The sequence below is a fragment of the Sorghum bicolor genome, chromosome 7 (assembly GCF_000003195.3).
Source record: "Sorghum bicolor cultivar BTx623 chromosome 7, Sorghum_bicolor_NCBIv3, whole genome shotgun sequence".
NCBI lineage: Eukaryota > Viridiplantae > Streptophyta > Magnoliopsida > Poales > Poaceae > Sorghum > Sorghum bicolor.
Genome location: NC_012876.2, coordinates 799,566 through 824,714, shown reverse-complemented (window position 1 = coordinate 824,714; position 25,149 = coordinate 799,566). Strand labels below are relative to the sequence as shown.

Below are 25,149 nucleotides of genomic sequence, written 5' to 3'. Positions count from 1 at the left end.
AATCTGACTGAATCTAAAGCTGAATAGCAGCAGAACGCACGCCTCTGACACACCTCCAAGTGCTACACCACACACACGAGCAGAAAGCCAAAAGGGGAAAGTCACAGCAATGCTTCAGACCCAAGCCATACCCCATGCAGTAGATCACAATCATCTATAGATCTGAAAGAAAAGAACACCCACAACGCCACACCAACACAACGGTCTCCCAATAATGTCATCAGCCAAAGGGAAAGATGGAAAGGAAGAAGAACAAAATGCTACCAAGCCAAGTGTACACAGGTCAGCATGAAGGAGAAAGAGATGCCGAGGGCCGAGCCAAACTCCGGCGCAACACCAATGTATCGCCTGCCTAGCCAAGTGGGAGACCAACAACCCCAAGAAGGGAAACCCTATATGTACTGCTGCTGCTGCCGCTCCCCCCTCAGTCACCGTAATCAGTGCTGCCGCTACACGAGCTGCTACCGTCCCGGCTGTGCTGTGACAGGCCCCTCAGGTGGCCTGGCAGGCTGGCCACGCCATCGATGCTCTTCTCCCGGAAGAACCTCTCCCTCTCGGCGTGCTTTGAGGGCGGTGGCGGGATCAGCGGAGCAGGATCAGGCCTTGGCTCTTCACGGTCTGGTGAGCGGATGTTCAGCGCACCCAGTCGCTTGTCGGGGTGAGGCGATTGGATGGTCAGCGGCCGCCGCAGCTTGTCCTCGGGCATGGATCGGAATGACGGCACCGAGTCATCTGTGTAGTCCTGCGACAGAGCTTTCCCCTTCCGCAGTCTGTTTTAGTAGGGAGAGAACTCTGTAAGAGGCTGCCTTCCACCGTTCAGAAGGAAAATGGTGCATGATCCTACCTCCGATAGAGACTTTCAGCATCCTCTTCCTCCTCTTCCTCCTTTATATTAGAAGGTACTGTTGTTGTCGGATGAACAGAAAGCAACGCATCATGCCGGACAAGGACCTTATGTAGCTCTTCATTTAGCTCTATAGCTTGTGATACCACCATTTCATCTCTAGCAAATAATAGCAGCAACACAGAACATCAGTGCAGCTGTAGCAGACAGCGACAAGTAACAAACAAGTGATAGATGTGCACAGATATTCCAACACCATGCCAAAGAAACAATAATAAAACTGGATCCATACCTTGATGTCATAACAAGGTGCATTATTCTTTGCTTCTGAAACGTACATTGCTCGACAAGGTCCAACACAAATTCATCCGTTGCTCCCTACAAGAACACATTGCTAGGGCATAAGTTATATTTACACAGCAAAAGCACTTTAGCTACACAGCAAGAGGATACAGATATATTGGTCATGTGGATATTAATTTAACCCATACCTCAGGGTGCCTAGGATCCATAGAATTAAGCACATCCCTCAATACTTCCATGACACTAGAGGCTTTCTGGACTATACTGAAAAAAAATCAAAATGTGCTGTGAGAACATAGGAATAACAGCCAATAAAGATGAGGCAAAAATTGTTGCATCCAGATCCATTATATTGTCCTGAGTATTAAATCAATAACAAAAGGTATCACAGATGCTAAGCATGGCATCCTGAGGACACCTGTGCTGCACAGAATTTATCTCTGACATAAGTTCCCCCAAGAAGAGATGTATGATGATTTATGAATATCATGGAATAGAATAAAAAAAAACACATTACATTACCTAGTGACAGCAATTCAAAAACAAAGTCAAAAGCTACAACAAACTGTATATTGATGGTTATTCGACCACACGACATTATCACATGCAGTATATCATCATAGTGACCCCTAACAAATTAGCAATGTCAAGGCATGTTCACTAAAAAAAACCTCTAATTTCCTTATTATTCACGAGGACAAAGAAAAAACATGAGCAGTACAAATTTTTTGACATGTTAGGATGTAAACTAATTGTGCAACAATAACTAACAGGACATACAAACCAAAGAAAATAGAGGCACCAAAATTTCAAAAAGAATCTTGAGATGCGAGTAGATTGAAATGTACCATACAGCTCAAGATTAACATTTCAATGCCAAGAAAGTACCTTGCATCAGGAGCAGGCTGAGTGTGCACTTCCTGTTGGGCTTCATTCAATCGGGTTGCTAAACTTTCATTATTTGGTTCTGTTCTTGGTTCTGGGACTGGCACTTCTGCTCTTGTGACAACAACATTTGGGCGATTTGAAAATTGCACACCAGCAGACTATGGAGCAAGATAAATGATAGCTTCAGCTATATATCATAATAAACACTGCAACAACCAAAAAAACAGCTACTTTCTATTGTAAGCTAACAACAAAAGAATATGCTGAAGAGAAGAAATTTGCTGCACATATTGGAGTCATAGAAGTGGTTAAGGAATAAATCTTGCAACCACCAAGCAAACAACAGCACCATAAAAGTATGTATGACATTTTTATGACTCTTCACATATTTATCAATAAATCGACAAACAATTTGCACACGCGTTTCACTTGAGCAGGAAAAAAACTTCTAGTTAAAAGGAATAAACACACCAATAGTTAAACATAGTGCTACTAAAATTCTCAACACAAATACATGGGAATAAATAAAGGAAACCAAGCAAAAGAAGTAAACTGTAAATATGATACCTACCACCAACTCATAGTATGCCTCATAGTACTGAGGAAACTTTGCTTTAGCTCCACCAAGGGATGTTTGTGTAGCATCTAACAGAAGAAATATTTTTTCTCGAACTGGTAAATCCGTCTGCAACGAAGATAGCGTGTTACGTCAACATCAATTGGTAAAGTTTCAAATGAGAACAGGTTTCACAATTGTCATCCTAAATTCAGTGAAAAAGAAGCTACCTTTTTCTTCACTATCTTCACAAGTATTGGAAGAAGGCCATTATCGATGACCTGCCTATGGATAGGCTCTCCGCAATTATTCAAAAGCATCTCCAATAGCTGAAACAAATAGCAGTGAATCTGAATCAAGACTAAAGGTTAATCATAGAAACACATCTGCACATTATGTAATGATCTAATTAAAAAAATTAAAATGAAAATTGATAGGCCATTTAGGTACAGTGACATCAGGACCAAGACCTAGATTCACAGTTCAAAAAATTCAAGACGTAATATGAAGCGCAGCCGCAGAATTGACTCAGCAGGCAAGAAAACATCTGAAGTACTATCATGCCCGCTTTTACATCAAATGAACAGTAACCATTAGCAAGAGTAACTCTTTTTGCCTTCATGGAGTTTTCCATTGTGGGTGACTGGGTGAGCAAAAGTACAAGTCGCCCTCCCTTCTTACATGTCTATGATCCATGATCAAATATAAAAGGAATGTGTTCCTGTGTCTAGCATAGTCATCTAGATAATAGCACAGCAGTTGATGGGGGAATCAGGATCCAAGAGGGCTGCTTCTGTGAAAATAACTCACCATAACAGCAAAGAGTTGAGTGCTCTTGCTCCTGCTCCCTATAGACTTTTTTATGGACTTGATCACATCCTTCGCTTTCCTGGTGACAGTAACAGGGAAAGAAAATTAACACATCATTCAAGTAAACAAAAAACACCCTTTCCAAATGGCAACTCATGAACCACGACTTATGTGCAAGAAAAAAAAAATCATAGCCAACTGGCAACGAAAAACTGGTAGCGCTTCCAGATCAATTCGCCGTACACTCAAAAGAAATCTTGACAATAAGAGAGTACGATGTCGAATTCATCGTCACAACCTTCAACCAGCGAAGTTGCAATGCTACTCGGTAATCAATGGTTCCGAAAAGGAAAAAAAACAGGGGGAGAAAGGGAACAGAGAGGGGGGAATGGCAAGCATACCCAGGATCCTGCGCCACGAGCTCGCAGATTTCGATGTTCTTTGCCCAATCCATCTCCTTGAGCTTGTCGCTCGTCGCTGCCTTCACCATTTCCGCAGCCATCTTCTCCCCGCGCCTCCTTTCACTCTATTACCCCCTCCTCTCGCTCTCGAGCAAATCCAGGCCCGTTTCTACAGCGCAGGGCGCGAAGAAATCCCTGCTTCCTGCAACGAAGCCATTCAGAGCGTAAAGATCGCGCCTTAAAGCATAAACCGCAGCCCGCGAGCAAGAAAAGAACCATTCTGCCCGAGGGAGATGCAATCTGGAGCTAGAAGATCACATCGACGGGAGCAGAAAGCGAGGGAAGCGGTAGCGCGCACCAACCTAGATCGGCAGCAGGTGCACCCGCGACGCGCTGCTAGTGGGTTTTGGCTGGCGACGGCGGCGGTGGCGCGGCCATGGCGCCGACGGCACGCGCAGTGATCTCAGTCGGGGGGGAGAACGCGGCCGAGGAGGGAGGGAGGAGTCTGGAAGCTAGGGATTAAGGAAAAGACATGTCTTGTCTTTTTACAGATTACACCCTGAATTTTTCTGGTGTGAGCTTGTCGGTACCAATTGACTTCTGTGTCTTTACCGCCACGTCATCCGGTTAACCACCTGACTAGAAATTTTCCACGTCCAACTTCCTCAGCAGAGCATGTAAGGGCAGTAAGGCCTTGTTTAGTTTCTAAAAACTACCCAAAAATTTTCAATATTCACTATCACATAGAATCTTGTGGCACATGCATAGAACATTAAATATAGATGAAAATAAAAATTAATTGTATAGTTTGACTGTAAATCACAAGATGAATCTTTTGAGTTTAATTACTCCTGACTGGACAATGTTTGCCAAATAAAAACAAAAATGCTATAGAACCCAAAACAAAAAATTTTGGGAACTGAACAAGGCGTATCATTTTTTGTTCTTGTTCCGAGGCGGAACCAGCTATTTTGATTAAAGAATCGTATTTTTTAATATAATAAAATATACATAGTTATATGTTTAAAGATTTTTTTAAAAAAAATACATTATTTTTTACTAAAATCATCATATTTTAACAATATATATATGATATTTCTTATGCTATAAATACCAATATTTATATAAGTATTTAATAAATCTACTGTGTTGTCTTATAAGCTATTTTTCTCACAATAAATCAGCGAACAATGCTTTCAGTCACGGCTTTACAGAGAAACGAACATGCTCCAAGCTCCCCTGATTCCGCAAGTATTCTTATTATATGTGTTGTGTCATCGCAACAAAGCTTCAGCTAATAAGTTGAAGAAACATTTTACTATAACATAATGTACTAGTTCCTTGTGAAAAAGAAAACCAAAATATTTTTTGAGTTTTAGAAAGAAAAAGAATCATGATTTTATAAAATACTTTAGTTTTTAAACGTTGTGGAGTGTTCATATATGCACAAAATGTGAGTTATAAAACACTTTAGCTTTATAACATTTTTCTCCTTGAATAAAATTAATTTGTGATAAACCACACGTGAAACTTTGAAATTGGGAGGCTTGATAATTTGTTATATTTTTATAAACATGATGTGAAAATGAGGCATTTGCTACATGGCTATTACACGATAGAAAAAAATGACAATGCTAATAAGTAAAATGCTATTCTACTTCATTCTGAATGAAGTTGCGAGGTCGTAGTACTTCTTGGCATATTCGCTGACTTTTAACTTATGTTGTTGTTTATTCAGAAATATTGTGAGAGAAAAAATATTATTTGTTCGCTAAAAAACACTACTTCAACAGTGGTGCAAAAATATAACCAATTATATTATTAGAAGCGAAAAAGGTGCTAGCTTACCAGACCCTCACCATAATTAAACGTATGTATAGATATAGGTACAAGATAGACCCGTTTGACCTCATTTAGCTATGTTTCTTGGTACGGTGATTCTTGACAAGAATACTAAAGATAAATTACACGTAGAATCCTGTCTTTCTCATTTCTGGCAAAAAAAAAACACTTTTAGTTTCATTCATCGTCCGTTGAAATCAAATCAAATCAAAAGGAAAAAATATATAAGGTCCATATCAAAGAATCGAATCTGGATTTCTGATCTTGGTCCATTAAAACCGTGTGTTCACCGGCGCCTGCGTGTCTGCATGGCAAGGGATGGAAACGTTGACCGACGACCATCTGGAACCGGTCCACTATAATAACAAAGTAGAAACAAATACCACAAAACCACAGGGTCCTATGCGCAAAAACCGCGGGGCAGAAAAAAAAAAGGCGAGAGCGGGGCCAGCAGGGGAGGAGGAGGGCGCGTGCGACAGCTTGGGACGGCGTGTGCGCTCCGCTCACCACCGTGGGCCCCGCCAGGTCCACGCCGCCCGACGCGCCGTGTGCCCGCCACGTGGGGCCACGCGACGCGCCGTGGACCCGGCACCGGTGTGGGGGCTGGGCCCCTCGGGCCCAGCCGCGAGTGGCCCGCGGCGGGCGCGGCACGTGGGTGGGGCCCGGCCCGGCCGGCGCCGTGCTGCTTGCTAGTGCTAGCCTGGAGTCGGGCGAGCAGGGAGAGAGCGCTTTCGGCGGCGTGTGCGGGTAGCGTGGGTTGGGAGGCTGGCACGCGGGCCCGGATGCGCGTAGACCCACGTGGCAGTGTGTGGGTCTCGCGTGGGTCGTGTGCGTGTCGACAGCAAGGATAGAGCTGGTGATGTGGCCTGGGCCTCCGATGGAGGAAATGAGGAAATTGCTTGGTGCCACAACAACACTCCGGCAGCAGCAAATTAGAGCAACCGTTTCTCAAATAAATAAAAAAAAGGGGAAAAAGGAAATTAGAGCAATCAATCACAATCAGGAGGTTCTTCATCAAATCAAGGATGGATGGAACAGTGTCGAAGGACGAAATAAGAGCCCATTAGACCTTGTTTTTAAGTAAACTTTTTTTCGTGAGACTGTCCTAAGTAATAATTAATAATAATGTTTAAGTAGCAAAAGGAGTCGTCCTCTCTGAATTAATGCCAACGGCAACCGTTTGAAAGCGGCTCCATTGTATAACTAGTAGATTGGTTGGCGGTAAATCGGTTATGATAGATTAGTTGACAATACCTCCATCATACTTATGATGTGTTTAACATCTACTCTTACGTCCTGTAATATATTGCATTCTATAATTTTTAGAACAAATTAAGAGAAAGCATAAAAAAGCATGTGTCCTCACTTTATTTCTAAATAAGACGCTATTATTAACAATTAGTGATGATTGGTTGATAAATGGGAATTTTTAAATGCAAACTGGTTTCTAGCTTCTGGAATGTCTTATTTTTAAGGATAAATTTTGAATGCTAGAATGTGCTATATTAGAGCAAGTATAGTAACTAGCTGTAAGCTGGCTAAATGCTGAGGTGGAGGAGAGAAAGAAGAAGAGATAGGAGAAGCAGAATATAAGCTTACAGTCAACTTAGAACTAAGAAACTTTGTAAAAGAAATAAGTAAATCATGTGTTAATAGTGAATAGCTAACCACTATATAAGTGGGTTGAAAGAAGGCTGAAAAAACAGCAAGTGAGCTATATTATTAACCTTGCTTTTTTTTAGGACGGAGGGAGTTTATTTATGAAATACTGCTTTTATGATAACTGAGGACAAAGTGCATGACGTGGACACACACAAGGGCTTTGTTTACCTCCCTTCCCAAAAAAGTTTTTTGGAATTCTGTAGCATTTTCGTTTGTTTGTGGCAAACATTATCTAACTATAGATTAACTAGGCTCAAAAGATTCATCTCACAAATTACAGGTAAACTGTGCAATTAGTTATTTTATTTATCTATATTTAATGCTTCATGTATATGTCGTAAAATTCGACGTGACACAAAATCTTGAAAACTTTTTGCATTTTGGGTGAACTAAACAAGGCCAAGATGAAGAAGAGGCAACCGGTGGGAGTTAAGCGTCATTGTCATGTACTCATGTGCAAGTAGCTAAATAGCACAAGGTGGCGGACAGAGTTGAGGTTTCAACGCCACTAGCGGAGCAGAGACGACCAACTCATCTCAAATATATTCTCATGGATGGAGCTGCTAGAAGATAGACAGAGTAATCTATCTATAATCTAATTCTTCCCTGATTTTCGGCGTTGTTATATATAATAATAACAATAATAATGAAGCCTATGTATGATGATAGATCCTCCCTGGTCGGTGGTAGTTAGATAAATTATAGATTAAATTATATAGGGGTTGTTTGTCCTGGAAATCCTTTTAGGACTCTGCTCCTTCAACTTGTGCATTGTTTATGATTATGATATTATTTATTGAAGTTATTTTTTTCTTTTCTCTAAATGAACTAGAAACGTAGAGTAACTACTATTTTTGGCTCCTTTGGCTCCGCCTCCTCAGTCACCAAAACGGAGTCGAGAGAAGCCTAGCCAATCAAACATTTACTCCATCTGATACTCCATCTGTCAAAAAAAATATTTCTCTTTTTTTCTAGAAATTAAACAATTTAAACTTTTACTAAATTTTTATAAAAAACTATTAACATTTATGATAAATAAGTATCATTAAATTAGTTGTAGGATCTAATTTCATAATAAATTATTTGAAGATAAATGTTAGCATTATTTACTATACCTAAACTTAATCAAATTTGAGTCAGTTCAATTAGCATATATCCTGTAATTATATTTTTTTTTTCGCTGACGAAGATAATAGCATTATAGCAGTGACATGTTTTGGCAGTTTGGCACTTAGTTTTTATGGGCACCAACCACCAATTCAACGACGTAACCGTACCAGTACGTTGATGTACCGTCGGTGTGTGTGCACCGGAAGCACTATCTAGCTACCGCCTTGGTCTGCTGCTCCACCAAATTAAAGTCGTAAAAGGAAGCACATGTGACATGTACGACCGCCTAGTCGAGTTACTTGAGTCCGCCATTAGTCAACTCATGCTAATTACTCCTGGCACTAGTTTGACAATTGTCAAAAGTAGATTATATTGGTTTGATATGATGCTGCAACAAGATATTATGTAAAATGGATCCAGGACGGAAACGGAAAACAAAGAGAGGAGTCAGTCAGATTGCCAATTTGTCACTTCGTCTATCTCAACGGCCGTCTGTCGTGGACAGTACTGCTCATCTGCGCTGTGCTCTTGGTGGCTATCCATTCTGTTCATTTTTTTTATAAGGGAATTCATTCTTTTCATGCTGTTGAGCCTCTCTCTGATTCCAATAATATATATACTCCATACAAGTGCAATGTCCGTCCATGTTCATCTTTCCTAACCAACCCTCCACTATCAAGGTAAAAAATAGGTATACTACACCTACAACGTGCTCTGTTCTAGTCGTGTGTTAGCCTGACCATTGACAATGCATGGAGAATTAATTAGGCCTTGTTTAGTTCCTAAAATTTTTTGGGTTAGAGTAATGTAGCACTTTCATTTTTATTTGATAAATATTGTCTAATTATGGAGTAACTAGGTTTAAAAGATTTATCTCGCGATCTACAGACAAACTGTGCAATCAGTTTTTGTTTTTTATTTATATTTAATGCTTCATGCATGTGTCGCAAGATTCGATGTAACGGGGAATCTTAAAAAGTTTTTAGCTTTTGGGGTGAACTAAACAAAGCCTTAACCTAGTCCATCTTGGACAATGATAAAGGTCCCTAGCTATGTTTGCTAATATAAGCTTTCATCCATCATCCGGTCACAAATTATCTCACTACTCCAAGTCCGTCCGTGGATCATTGTTGGGTCCAAACTAATCCAGCATCACTGTTAGAAACAACCGGACCTGACAGACGGTAATATAACATTATATGCAGTGATGATAGACTTGACAGCTCTTTGGAAAATTTGATGATGTAGTTTCATGAATTAATTAAACTCTCGCTGCATTTTTGTAACCAAAAGTTTGTAGCCCAAGCTGTGTTTGGAAGCCACAATTGTCACTTATTATTACGTGTGTATCTGTCACGTATGCGTCAGCCTGGCATACGATGATTAATTGACTAAGGGCTTGTTTAGTTGTCCACCTAAAATTTTTTCATCCGTTCTATCGAATCTTTAAACACATGCATGGAACATTAAATATAGATAAAAAAATAAACTAATTATACAGTTTGGTTGAAAATCGCGAGACAGATCTTTTAAGCCTAGTTACTTTAAGATTAGCCTTAAGTGCTACATTAACCCACATGTGCTAATGACAGATTAATTATGCTTAATATATTTGTTTTGCAGTTTCCGGACGAGTTATGTAATTTGTTTTTTATTAGTTTCTAAAAATTCCTCCCGACATCCTTCCGACACATCCGATGTGACACAAAAAAAATTTCATCTCCAATCTAAACAGGGCCTAAGGAAGTTTTGTACTTATGTAGCCACATCTGGAATTGTCAGGTGTTAAAGGCCTTGTTTATTTTCTAAAAAATAATTAAAATTTCTTACGACATCGAATTTTTGGACACATACATAAAGTATTAAATATAAGTAAAAAATAACTAATTACATAATTTACTTGTAATTTGCGAGACGAATCTTTTGAGCCTAGCTAACTTATGATTAGACAATAATTATTAAATACAAAAGAAAGTATTACAGTAGCCAAACCCAAAGATTTTAATAAAATAAACAAGGTCTAAGTAGTACTCCATTGAGTATAAGGCCTTGTTTAGTTCCCAAAATTTTTTGGGTTAGGATACTGTAATATTTTCGTTTTTATTTGATAAACATTGTCTAATCATGAAGTAACTAGGCTCAAAAGATTCATTCCGCGATTTACAGACAAACTGTGCAATTAGTTTTTGTTTTTATATATATTTAATGCTTCATGCATGTGCCGTAAAATTCGATGTGACGAAGAATCTTGAAAAGTTTTAGATTTTTGGAGGGAACTAAGGCCTTGTTCAGTTCGCATAATTTTTTGGTTTTTGATACTATAACACCCCGAAATTTCTATTTCGGGTTGTTATTAGAAAATACTAAATAAAATGAATGGTTTTAATATGTGGATAAAATTTGCCAACAATAGTATAGATTTCTATATATTTTTTATCAAAGAAAAATGGTGCTTTTCAAATGTTTTGGAATTAATTAGACGAGCTTTAGTTGATGTGATGCTTGTCTATTACTTGAGTTTATTGTTTTTGTGTGTGCTAAGATTTTAAAAACACGTTTAGATGCCGTCCGATCCTTTCCGATAATTTTCTAGACTTTTTCGAGCTTTTTCCCATTTTTTCCTAAAACAAAATTTATTTTTATATGCTCTAAAATTCTTTTTTTATAGGCACCAAAAACTTTATTTGGATTGATCAACTCTCAATATATCTCTAAAAGTTTTCCTTTAATTTTTAGAATTTTGGAAATATTTTTCAGGGATTTAAAATGATTTCAGCTTTTTCTGGAATTATTTTGGAACTGAAAATGATTTATTTAAAATCCCGAAATTAAGAAATTCTAAAACTTTTCCAAACCCTAGACCTATATATATGCCGGTGTAGCCCTCGATGTGCTGATTTCAGAAGTACGAGCCTTTTTCCGAGCCGCCGCTCGTAGCTCCGTAGATCCATCGCCGAAGTTTCGGATCTCGTTTCCGGCGAACTTTTCCGGCGAACGTTCGGCGAGCGTTTCCGGCCATCTCCGGCATCTCCAGCAGAAACCGTCACCATCCCGAGGTTCGTCTCATCGTCCTCTACACCGGCACACCGTTCGTTTTGCAAATCCGTGCTCGTTTACCGTTTCCCTAATCTCTCTTTCTCTTCTTCGGCGAACTTTATCCATAGATGACATCTTCTTCTTCGTTTCCGACCATCGCGACCCTATACGGCATCACCGCGGCGTCACCGGCGACCCTGCGCCCCACGCTGTAACCCCCGCAGCATCCCGACCCGCGCGCCCTTGGCGTGCTGCTGCGAGCAGGCAGGAGCCGCCGCTTCCTGCTCCGTGCAGTGCGTGCGAGCAGGCCACCCTGCACCGGCCCTAGCAGGCGGGCCGACCACCGCCGTAGCCTGGCACGGCCGCGCCGGCCGGCTACCCCCACGACCAGGCCAAGCTAGCCCTCCCTCTCTGGCGCGACGCAGCAGATGCACAACCATGGCCAGAACTTGACGTTCGTGAGAAGAAGATGACCCAAGGTAGAAGACGACTTATTTACAAGTTTGCCACTGATCATTAATCCTTCGTCAATTAATCGTTTTAACTCCGTTTCAATTGCGTTACGTTCGTAACGTCGCGCTCTACGCAGTGGTGCTAACTTTTATTATGTCATATATTTTTTATATATATTTAGTTGAATATTAGATTAATTAATATATGCACCTAAATCTATAATTAAAAGCAATATAGAGTTATAATCATGATTTCTATTGTTTTATGACCATGACAACGTAAATAACTTGTTAGCGATACTATTTTCCATGTCCCATGTTTATAAATATAATTAGTTTAATTAATATTTATTGAGTGTCATTTTTAATTAATAAAAAAAAACAATTTAGGTTTACACTTTGGTATTTTTTTTATAATCAAATATTAACTTGATTAATATTAACTTAAATATTTCTTAATTATAATTGGTTTAGTTAAATATGAAGCATGTAATTAATTTAGTTAATATCTATCTAATGTCTCTTGGATTAAAAGCGACTTAGTTATATAGTTTAGTCTTTAAATAAAGAATGTTAATATAATTAATATCAACCTAAATGAATTTTCAATTATGACCTGCTTAGATTAACTTTTGAAAATAAATAGTGATTCTAATTAAGTTGTTCTCACTTGTTTTATATTCTCTAAGCTATGAATGCTAAAATAGTCTAAACAATTTCTATAACTGTTTATAAATAGAATATGACTGGAACTATACTTTGTCTTTTATAATTATAGTTTGTTTAATTTCACTTTATGATATTTCTCTTAAAAGTCTATCACCTCTTTTCATCAAATAAAATAGATCAAGCGAATAGTTGATCTTCTTCGTTACACTTCGAACCTCGAAAGCCGTGTTCATTTAACGAATAGCTCCGTTCTTAATGGTTCTTGTGTGGTCACGATCGTAGCAATAAGCCGTGTCGTTTAGTGCGCTCTTTCTAAGCTTTTCTTTTGATTGATGCTTGTTCTTAGTCGTGATTGTTTGTTTGTCTGTTTGTGTTGCTTGGTTGCTACACGTAGAAGAAGTGTGGTTCGTCAACAGTGAAGACCAGGAGCTGAGGACCGACAGTCGAAGCAGAAGGAAAGAAGCTAAAGAATTCTGAGCAGTTATACACTGGGAATAAAGGCAAGTGCAGACACCCTTTGATCATATTGTACCTATGAACTTTAAATATATTTACTTTCCATTGCATGTGTCTTAATACTGCAAACCATAAGGACTTGACTAGCCTCCTACTATATTCCTTGTATGCCTGGGTTATACATGTGTAGTATAGTGAACAGTAGATATGCTTAGTTGCTCTACTCATCTAATCTATATAATAATAAAAATAATGATCTTGCTTAATAAATTCTTCAATGATGATTAATGATTAAATGGTGAACAATGGTCACTTCGGTGATGGAGATGTTGCGGTGCTTGCGAGCATCGTGTTTTGGTTGAGGAAAGGGGGAGCGGGTACTGTTGGTGGTCCGGTTTGTCGGGCGTACCCGTCTCTGCTCTCCGTAAGGACTTAGTCAGGGAGCGGCCCCCTGGGACTTACAGTGCAGCTCCAAGCTATATGGGCTCTGGCTTGACTAATTAGCAGGACCTCCACTGGTAGGGTGTTACTTTCCGGGTAGGCGTAAGGAATGTAGCTTGGGTATTCATATTAAGAGGTCGGTCAGTTCGGGGTCCCATTGCTATGGGCACGGCTGCCGCGCGCCCCGGCAAAAACTTACGAGTGGCATCCTATTAGATGGACCCTGTGAAAGGTCTCGTAGTGAAACCCTGCCTGCTCACCTTGGTAGTGTTTTGGGGAGTCGCGACCCCGAGCGAATGGGAATCACGACTTGGAGTGAACGTGCACACCTCTGCAGAGTGTAAAATTGATATATTAGCCGTGCTCACGGTCACGAGCGGCCCAGACCCTCACTTGATGAGCAAATTAGAATCACATGGAACTTGGAGGCGAAACTTGGTTGAGGTTGCTACCTCGTGCTTTGGCGGAATGGCTATTCCGTGTTGGCAGGATTGCTATCCTGTGTTCTTAATTGGGATTGCTATCCCATGACTTTAATGGGGTTGCCACCCCGAGTTTCTATCCGAGGTTGCTACCTCGGAGATCTTAATAATAATAATTATTATAATGATGAGTAATAATATTGTTAATATACTTTCATCTAATTAAGGGTTGGGATGCTCACTCATATTTAGTAATAATTCGTTTTAATAAAAGAATTGTAATAAAAGTTTACCAACTTAAAAGCTCATCTGCAGTTAAACAGTGTTAGCTTTTCCTTTGATTAAGCCTTGCATGTCATTATACTTTCCGCCTGTACTTGCTGAGTTCGACATGAACTCACCCTTGCTATTTCCCCCACACCCCCAGTGTGTAGTAAAGTGCTGCTCAGAAGAAGAATAAAGAGGTCATGGAGTTTTCTAGAAGCTTATGGGAAGTGCTTGGCGTACGGAGCCCCCAGTCAACCGTCACTGAGAAGATTGGAGCCTAAGAAGTTTAGCTACTGTTTCCGCGTACTCTGATGTTTTGTAAGTGTTATTATAAATATGTTTTTCCGCTATATATAACATTGATTCTGATATTTCTATTCTTTTGTTATATGTGTGGACTTCCTGGGCACACATATGACGACTCTGGTCTTATTTTAAAAGCCAGGGTGTGACAGATACTGTAACACTTTTGTTTTTATTTAACAAAATTTTCCAATCATGGAGTAATTAGGCTTAAAAGATTCGTCTCGCGATTTACAGATGAACTATATAATTAGCTTTTGTTTTTATGTATATTTAATGTATCATGCATATGCCACAAGATTCGATTTGACTGTGAATCTTAAAAATTTTTGGGAACTAAACAAAGCCTAAAGAAGGCCTAAGTAGCTCACAGTCAGGAGTCTAAAGCTACTAGCAGCACTACTGATCCATCCAGATCCAGCTCCCATCGCATGGCAAGGGCATGTTCGGTCAGAGATGTTAAAGTTATATATATATATATATATATATATATATATATATATATATATATATATATATATATATATATATATATATATATATATATATATCGTAGTATTTTTGTTTTATTTGATAATTAATATTTAATTAAAGATTAATTAATTATATTTAGGAAATTTCTCTCGCAAATTATTCTCTAACTGTCCTTATTTGTTTGGCTGTAAGCTATGGCAGAAAGTACTGTTGGCTGATTTATTGTAAAAGAAAAATACTACTAAATGGCTGACAGATTCGGCTGATAAACCTAGCTAAACGAACAATTAGTTTCATAAATAATTTATATTTAGTACTTCATGCATATCTCCAGAAATTCAATGTGACAGGAGTTAAAGTTTATCGGAATAAACCAAACGGGGCTAAGACAACATCTATCATTAGTATAATCAGAACTTGTTTACTTCCCAAAAATTTTGCAAAATTTTTTCAAGATTTTCCGTCCTATTGAATCTTGCAGCGGATACATGGAGCATTAAATATAGATAAAAAATAGCTAATTGCACAATTTGTCTATAATTTACGAGACGAATTTTTTAGAACTAATTAGTTTATGGTTGGACAATATTTGTCAAATACAAATGAAAATGCTACCGTTTTCATTTTGCAAAAAAATTTGCAACTAAACAATACCTCAGTTTCAGAATTTCAATGGTTGACACCGTCGGTTTGTTCACCATTACTCACTTCGTCCACAAATAAGGCTTTGTTTAGTTCTTTTTTTATTTCACTACTGTAGTACTTTCGTTTATATTTGTTAATTAGTGTCTAATTATAGACTAACTAGACTCATAAGATTTCTCTCGTGATTTATAGTTAGTTATTTTTTATCTATATTCAATGCTCCATACATGTGCTGCAAGATATGATATGATTAACAATCTTGAAAAGTTTTTGAATTTTAGATGCAACTAAACAAGACCTAAATATACGTCTCGTTTCTTGAATCATACTCTTTTAAACTTAACTTAATATATACAGAAATATAGTAATATTTATTATATAAAATATACTTTCATAATATACTTATTTACAGATATAAATACTTAATATATCTATAACTTTTATAAAGTTAAACCCCACTAGATGAATTTTATCTTCATGCAAAGTGTCCACATTATTCTCCACTAAGTAACCCACTAAATATTTTATCTCTTCATGCAAAGTGTCCACATCATTCTCCACTAAGTCCATGTCATCCTATATTAATTACAAAAAATGACCATGTGATCTATATCATGAGAAATACTTTAAATCTTCAATCTATTAACATACAAATCATGTACATACACTATTTATTTCATCACCAATTAATTTCTCTATAATATAACCATATATTATTTTTTGTTCTATTAGCGTAGTAATTTTTTACTAGATCTAATACAATAAAATACATGCAAATCAAATTCATATGTATACATACATAATAGACTGAATATTATATAGTAATGCTATATATATAATAATTTATTTTTTAAAAATTTCCGCAGCAACGTGCAGAGAATTCACCTAGTTTCTAGAAAAACGATGGACGGACAGAGTACTGCTTATTTGTGATTTGTGCCTTGTTTAGTTCGCGAAGGGAAAAATTTCGCGACACTATAGCACTTTTGTTTGTTTGTGGTAATTATTGTCCAACCATAGACTAACTAGGCTCAAAAGATTTGTCTCATCAATTTCGATCAAACTGTGCAATTAATTTTTATTTTCTTCTATATTTAATACTTAATGCATGTGTCTAAAGATTCGATATGATGAGAAATCTTGAAAATTTTTGAGTTTTTGGTTGGAAGTAAACAAGTCCCTGCCGAGTACCAACGACAGACAGTAATGTGTACAGTACTGTCAGTAAAATCACCTGCCGCAACAATTACCTGCGTTGCCAACAATGGACTTGTTTAGTTCATCCTAAAAACCAAAAAATTTTCAAAATTCCCCGTCACATCAAATCTTGTGGCAAATGCATGAAACATTAAATATAGACGAAAATAAAAACTAATTACACAGTTTAGTTGGAAATCACGATACGAATCTTTTGATTCTAATTAGTCCATGATTAGATAATATTTGTCACAAAAACGAAAGTGCTACAGTACCGAAAAGTTTTCACTTTTCGAAACTAAACAAGGCCAATGTACAAATACACAATGGCGACTGGCCGTGCATTGCAACCAACGAATTGCTGGTAGTTAATGTGATAGCGATGCTGCTGGTTCATTAAGTCAAAATGGTGATGCGGTGGTAAAAAAAAGCGTTTTATATGTCTCTATATGACTCTATCTTATCTACTACAACTTAAAAGTTTTTGTTTAAATGTAAAGAACGAGCTGAGAAGCAAATGTTGATTTTGCCCCCATTCATTTTTTGGGCCTCCAACCATGGGCCCAGAAGTGACAGGCTGCGTGGACTGCCTCAAGGCCTTCTTTTGACAACAGCCTCAAGGCCCTTTGGCAAACAGGCACAGACCGCAGCTAGGTCGTTTCTTAAGGCCCTTTGATCTAGGTTTTCTCCTCGAATTGAAAAATTAGACAATGTTTTTTTATATTAAATAAACTCCTAAAATCATTTAAGTTACCTCCATGCTCCGGGTGAAACTGGTTTTTAAAAGTCTTTTTTGTCATTTTCAGTTTTAAAAGTTCTAGTGAACACTTAATAAGATTTTTAAACAATGAGAATATACCTAAGCTTAAAAAAATCAAAAACAAAAATTCTAGGGGGATGTGAAACCTAAATAAAATGTTTATAAATCATGAAAAATATCTTGAAGCTTCCATAAATTAGATATACCTTTATCAAAATGAAAACATATGAAAATATATGTAAAAATTTCAAAACATGCTTATGAACTACTACTTATAAGCACATTTTTAAAATTTTTCCAAAACAAGGATATGAGATGCATGTATGCAACCAGCATGAACGCAACATACAATACACTGAATGCATTCATTATAATATTGTCTAGATAATGATTGTTTGAGTGTTTTTGTTGTGTCCCATGTTTTTGTTTTGGAAAGCTTTTAGAACTTGATAGCCATTGATTAGAATATTTGGCTATTTTCTAGATTTTTTTCTAGATATTTTCCAAACTTCCTAGAGCTAAATTATTTTAGGGGCATAGTTTGCATGCGCATGTTCATATGGGTGAATGTATATGCATTATGAGTCTCCGTGTGAATTTAATATTTTGCTGCGGCTTTCGACCTCTAATATGTTCAAGACATTTATAACTTGCTGGTGATGCTCAAAACCATCTTAGAACATTTTTGAGGTCAACACCCATGTAAAACGACGGCTAGAGAGTTCTGATTCTCTCATATCAAGACTTCAATGCAAGCATTAAAAAAGGCCACCTATCATTATTCTTTTTAGAAGGCCTCCTAAGGCCAGTTTTAATGGAGTTTCACTGGAGTTTTCTGCACATTAAATATACTGATGTGGCACTCATGAAGAGAGAGATTAAGGATTTTATGGGAGTAGAGAGAGTTTTATAGAGATAAAACTCTTCTGCACTGTTTGTAAATTTATGGATATGTTGAAAATTGAGTTATGAAAGCTCCACTGAGGATGGTCTAACAATATTAAAGTTACCACCCAGGAGAGTTGATATCTATCATCTGCACTACAAATTTGAAGCATCTCTGTAAGGAAGGCTTCATTTGAACTCATCTAAGTAGTCCAAAGTTGCAATCAGAGCCCACTGAAAGCCATCGCCCTTGTTTCTAACATCAACTTTAGGCTTTGTTCAGTTCCCAAAATTTTAGGTTTTTGGCACTGTAGCACTTTCGTTTTTATTTGATAAATATTATGCAATCATGGACTAACTAAGTTCAAAAGATTCATCTCGCGATTTACAGGCAAATTGTGTAATTAGTTTTTGTTTTAATCTATATTTAATGCTCCGTGCATGAGCCGCAAGATTCGATGTGACGGAGAATCTTGAAGACTTGATGTGACGGGCAAACCGTGCATCCAGTGTTGAGGCTACAGCTTCACCCAAAAACCAAAAACTTTTCAAGATTCTCTGTCACATTGAATCTTGCGTCATATGCATAGAGTATTAAATATAGATGAAAACAAAAACTAATTACATAGTTTGCCTATAAATCACGAGATGAATCTTTTGAGCCTAGTTAGTCCATGATTGGACAATGTTTGTCAAATAAAAACGACAATGCTACAGTAGCGAAATCTAAAAAATTTCTAGAACTAAACAAGGCCTAAAAGAAGCTGAAACACTGACGTATAAAGACAATGATGCGTTGTTTAGTTCACCCCAAAACTAAAAATGATTCCTCGTCACATCGAGTCTGGCGACACATACATAAATAATTAAATATAGATGAAAATAAAAACTAATTGCACAGTTTGTTTATAAATCGCAAGACGAATCTTTTAAGACTAATTACTTCATGATTGGACAATGTTTATCAAACAAAAACAAAAATGCTATAGTATTAAAATCCAAAAACTTTTTGAATCTAAACAAGTCGTGAAAAAGCAAGTGTAGGTTGTCAGAGCCTAGGTTGAGTGAATAGTAGCCTCAGATTAGGCTTTATTTTTTAGTTCACCTAAAAACCCAAAAATTTTCAAAATTCCTCGTCATATCGAATCTTATGGCATATGCATGAGACATTAAATATAGTCGAAAACAAAAACTAATTACACAGTTTGTGTGTAAATCATGAGATGAATCTTTTGATCCTAGTTAGTCCATGATTGAATAATAATTGACAAATAAAAAAAGTGCTATAGTACTATAAACCTAAAAATTTTGGAAACTAAACAAGTTGTTTAGTTCACCCAAAAATCAAAAACTTTTCAAGATTCCCCGTCACATCAAATCTTGCAGCACATGCATGAAGCATTAAATATAGACGGAAACAAAAACTAATTGCACAATTTACCTGTAAATCACGATACAAATCTTTTAAGCCTAGTTACTCTATAGTTGAACAATATTTATCAAATAAAAACGAAAATACTACGGTACTAAATTTTTTTAAAAAATTCGGAACTAAACAAGGCACTGGCCTTACTCAAGTCTACATGAACTGATACTTTTGCATGGGGCTAACAAATTTGGGCCTTGTTTAATTCCCAAAAAAATTTGAGATAAAAATAACTAATTGTACAGTTATCTATAATTCGCGAGACGAATCTTTTAAGTTTAGTTAATCTATGATTAGACAATATTTGTCAAATATAAACAAAAGAACTACGATATCTATTTTGCAATTTTTTTTTGAACTCTTTGCCCGCGTTGGGCTTGCACAGCAGCAGCGGCCCTCTATCTCGCTCTGGGTCAAACATGCAGCATGCACGAGCGGCCAGGGTGTGGTGCAGTGCATGCGTGAGTGGTCCAGCTGTTGGCTCTGAGAGCGCAAAAGGGTCAAAACTGGGGCCTTGTAGTTCTTGAGGCGTGAATTTTTTGGTACTATATAATTTTCATTTAGGTCTTGTTTAGTTCATCCAAAAACAAATTTTTTTTCAAGATTTTCTGTCACATTGAATCTTGCGGTACATGCATAAAGCATTAAATATAGATAAAAATAAAAACTAATTGTGAGATGAATCTTTTACTGTATGGTTTCATGACACAATTACCAAGACTATAGATAACTAGGTAACTGAGCCACATGAGTTTTATGGGGATGAAAATTCTCTCTCATCTGATGAAACTCCTTCATTTAATGACCCTGCCAAGTCAGCAATTTTGCTTATGTGGCACCTTATTTAATGTGCATGACACTCTCACGAAACATTCATCGAGACCGACCTTAGTCCATGATTAAACAATAATTGCCTAATAAAAACGAAAACACTATAGTCCTGAAAACCAAAAAATTTTCGAAACTAAACAAGTTCTAAATAAAGTTGTTAGTGTACAGTGTACACTATGCAAGTAGCAAACTTAGGGCCAGGTTTGGCAGTTTTTTTTTCTGGCTCCAGTAGAGGAGCCGGATCGGTGAATCTAGTTTTTGTTTTTGACTCGTATTTTATTTCTCAAAGAGAGGGGGAAAAATAGTTCCTCGCTATAATGAACAATATTCGCTACAAGCCAGATTTCTTTAGGGCTCGTTCGTTTAGCTTCTGTTCCCGTTGAATTCATTCTAGATGATCAAAAATAGTATAAAATTACACAATGTTTCTGATGGAATGATTCCAGGCCTCCATTCCATGAGAAACGAACGGGGCCTTAGGGAGCTGAAGCCCCACATGAATAGGATCTAATAGTGCCGGTTCAAAACTAAACTTAATTTGAAGTGGCTTTGAATTACTTGTCGTCACTTTTTCCGAAGTTGGAACACGATGAAAGTCGCAACACTAGTTACTTTGCTGCCTGGATTTTCCTAGCGAGCCTTCTATTCAGCAGCATTCTTATCAGTAGTTGCGAGCAAATAAAAAAGAAGCTAAGATTGGTTAGTGTTATATAATCTCTGTCGCAAGAGCAAGACTGGTTTGGTTGGTAGCAAAACTACTAGTGTACCTACCTACCTACAATACGGCAGTTGAAAAATCAAACTTTCAAGTGGCATAGATTCGTGCTTTCCGAGTGCTGTCTTTTCCACAATGGCTTTCCGCTTTTTTTTCTCCAACTCCAAATGATGTCACATGTGAATTTTAAGTGTCCGCACGAAAACAACAATCATTTGGGCGCACTAATCATTTTTGGGAGTACAAGCAATTCCCATTACAAAGATGGCCTATGGTGCCTTTTGGCGTCGATGGTGCTGTAGGTTGCAATAGGGGGAAATGATGGTGCTAGATTTTTTTTGGGGGTCAAGTCGCGACGACCCCCGCCACGTCCATCGGTGCTGACAAGGACAGGAAAGAAGAAGCAGTGGCGAATTCAGCCATGAAGTTCATCGGGGTCATCATATTTATACAGTGGAGTCGGCACCATTTGTTTAACTGTGATGAACAGTAATTCTCTACTATTTTATCAAAACTATCGGGGTCGGGCGACCCCGACAATATAGGCTAGATTCACCCCTAAGAAGCAGCACGTTTCGTCTCCCCGTTGGCTGCTTCCCGTGCCGGGGTGGGTGGGACCTCTCTCGTTCCTGCACTACTCCGTGGACACGGAAACCTGCTTCTCTGATGCCTTGTTTAGTTCTATGTATGGAGTATTAAATATAGATAAAAATTAAAACTAATTACACAGTTTGGTCGAAATTGACGAAACGAATCTTTTGAGCCTAGTTAGTTTATAATTGGACAATATTTGTCAAATACAAACTAAAATACTACTATTCCTATTTTGCAAAATTTTTTAAAAGTAAACAAGGCCTGAATGACCTCCAGCAGAGCAAAAATGTGGCTTGTGTTGTAGTATAATTAACCGTGACTCTGTTCATTAGCTTGAGTTTGTCGGCCATTTTTGCAACGTGCCACACTTACTGAAGTTAAATCAACAGGGGCGCTAAACTATTTGTGTCAAGCTGTAGCCAATCATAGAAGCCATCCAAATTGATACTATATAAAGAGCATGCCACTCACTAGATAGCATGGCATCACACCAAACTTGCCTTGTTTGTTCCCGGTATTCCGCAATTCAGTTCATGATTTGCATTTTTTAGAGGACAAGAAACAAAAAAAAAAAATATCAAAAGACCAACCAAATGCAGCTATGCCCAAAATTCAGAGCTTATCGTCTTATCCGGTGGCTTTTGCCTTCTATTAGAGCAAGTTTAATAATACAGTCCACTTGCTGACTGTAAGGTTCCTTACAGCCTTCTTGCAGCCCACCCATACAATAGTTAGCTATTCACTATTAATACATGGCCCACTTATCTCTCTCACAGAGTTTCTTGATTTTTGTGTCTAAGCTGACCGTAAGGTTACAGCCTGCTTCTCCTCTCTCTCCTCCCTTCTCTCTTCCACATCAGCATTTAGCCAGCTTACAGCCCACCATAATACTTGCTCTTAAGCATAATTAATCTATCACTAACACATGTGAGTTACTATAGCATTTAAGGCTAATCATAGACTAACTAGGTTTAAAAGATTTGTCTCGCGATTTTCGACTAAACTGTGTAATTAGTTTATTTTTTATCTACATTTAATATTATATGCATGTGTCCAAAGATTCGATTGGATGGATGAAATATTTTTTTTGGGTGGGGAACTAAACAGGGCCTTATATTTGATAATTATTATTCAATTATAGATTAACTAGGTTTAAAAGATTCGTCTTATAAATTATAGACTAACTATACAATTAGTTATTTTTATTTTATATTTAGGGCTTGTTTGGAATGGAAGAATTGAAAACATAGGAATAGGAAAAAACATAGAAATAGGATGGAGATGAGATGATAAAATAGAGGATACGAAAAAGATAGAAAACTTATATAAGGCCTTGTTTAGATCTGAATTTTTTTTTGATTTTTGACATTTTAGCAATTTTACTTTTATTTGATAGACATTATCCAATCATGAAGTAATTAGGTCTAAAAAATTTGACTCGTGATTAGGTAACGTTTGGAACATACTAGGAGCCGAATCTTATGACCCTAGTTAATCTATTATTGGACAATATTTAACACAAACAAACGAAAATGCTACAATAGCGAAATCTAAAAATTTTCGGAACTACGTCCAGTTTACTTTCTTTCCTTTGTTTTTAGATTTCTTCAAATTTCTTTCAAAAATCCTATATTCCAAACGCCCCATTAATATTTATATATGTACCATAAAATTTGATGTGATATAAAATTTTAGATTTGCTCGCAAGATGCACCCCATGCCATCGTTCCGGCTGCCCACTCTCTCTCCTTGGCTGCTGCATGCATTGCTATTGCTGTATTTTTGTTTATATTTAGCAATAATTATCTAATTATGGGTTAAATAGGTTTAAAAAATTCTTCTCGCAAATTAAAGATAAACTATATAATTAGTTTTTGTTTTTGTCTATATTTAATGTTTTATACATATGTTCAAAAATTTAATAAGATAGGTAATCTTAAAAAATTTTGAAAACTAAGGCCTCATTTAGTTTTGATTTTTTTTGGTTTTTGCTACTGTAGCATTTTCGTTTTTATTTAACAAATATTGTTTAATCGTGAACTAACTAGGCTCAAAAGATTTATCTCGTGATTTACAAGCAAACTGTAAAATTAATTTTTATTTTTTTTTATCTATATTTAATGTTTAATGTATATACCGCAAGATTCGACGTGATAAAAAATTTTATTTTTTTTAATTTTTAGGTGAACTAACAAGGCCTAAATGGCTAATCAGGCCACACTCTCAAATCCAGTGCTGTAAAAGTTGCGCCAGCTGTTGGTGTCGTAAAAGATGCCGCTGCTGGAGCTGTAAAAAGTACACACACAGTTGCTCACTTGCATGCATCGGATGCTGCCATGCTGGCATGAGCACGACAGTACTCTTCTCTCAGGCTATGTATCATTTTCATTTTTATTTAACAAATATTATCTAATTATATATAAATTAACTAAGCTTAAAAGATTTATCTCACAATTTATAAGTAAACTGTGACATTAGTTTTTGTTTTTGTCTATATTTAATACTGCATACATATGACGCAAGATTTAATATGATGGAGAATCTTGAAAATTTTTTATTTCTTTCTTTTTTTTGACAAGGCCAATGCATATGGAGCGGGGATGACCTTCCAAATTTTTTTACAAAATATAAATAATAGCAATTTCGTTTGTATTTGATAAATATTGTTCAATCATGGATTAACTAGGCTCAAAAGATTCGTCATCCAAATTATAGATAAACCGTGTAATTAATTATTTTTTATCTATATTTAGTGCTCCATACATATGCCGTAAGATTCGATGTGACGAGAAATGTGAAAAACTTTTGCAAAATATTTTAGGAACTAAACAAGGCCCTAGGAATAGCACTGAAGGAAAGAAATTTAGTCAGGCTAAGGGCATCTAAGTCATTTGGCTGCACCGAGTTCGCTTGTCTTATGAGTCATTTTCTTTTGCCATCAGCTAACAGTAATTTTAGCCGTAACTTTTCAGACCAGCCAACAGACTCACGAAATGACATGTTGGGTAAAAAAAATAAGCGTCATGGCATCAAGGTCCATTTTAACTTTTCAGTGACATATAGAAAGAGACCATTTTTTATAATGACACACAGGTAAAAAGGGCTCATTGCATTTGCATCCGTGGGATGGCCGGTGTGATCGATCGATAAATGTGTGTGA

At 37.1% G+C, this 25,149-nt stretch overlaps 1 protein-coding gene and 1 long non-coding RNA gene across 2 annotated transcripts; one reads left to right on the top strand and one right to left on the bottom strand.

The window, feature by feature from the left end:
• LOC110436922 (TOM1-like protein 2) lies at nt 111–4,320 on the bottom strand. Its single transcript, XM_021464634.1, has 10 exons — nt 4,165–4,320; nt 3,803–4,004; nt 3,402–3,480; nt 2,822–2,920; nt 2,607–2,720; nt 2,036–2,193; nt 1,336–1,411; nt 1,137–1,222; nt 845–1,003; nt 111–770 (listed from the first exon to the last, which is right to left on the bottom strand). The coding sequence occupies exons 2-10, from the start codon at nt 3,901–3,903 to the stop codon at nt 425–427; spliced, it is 1,218 nt and encodes a 405-aa protein (XP_021320309.1). The 5' UTR covers nt 3,904–4,004; nt 4,165–4,320; the 3' UTR covers nt 111–424.
• Nucleotides 11,320–13,030, top strand: LOC110437415. The gene is made up of 3 exons (XR_002455509.1): nt 11,320–11,472; nt 11,581–11,931; nt 12,968–13,030. It is a non-coding gene; the product is annotated as an uncharacterized LOC110437415 (long non-coding RNA).

What these genes read in the sequence shown, in the direction of transcription:
- LOC110436922 (XM_021464634.1), bottom strand. Translation starts at nt 3,903, where the DNA reads ATGGCTGCGGAAATGGTGAAGGCAGCGACGAGCGACAAGCTCAAGGAG. An exon ending in TGGATCCTAGGCACCCTGAG is followed by an intron (nt 1,223 to 1,335) that starts GTATGGGTTAAA and finishes GTGTTCTTGTAG; the next exon opens with GGAGCAACGGATGAATTTGT. An exon ending in CACCTTGTTATGACATCAAG is followed by an intron (nt 1,004 to 1,136) that starts GTATGGATCCAG and finishes ATTATTTGCTAG; the next exon opens with AGATGAAATGGTGGTATCAC.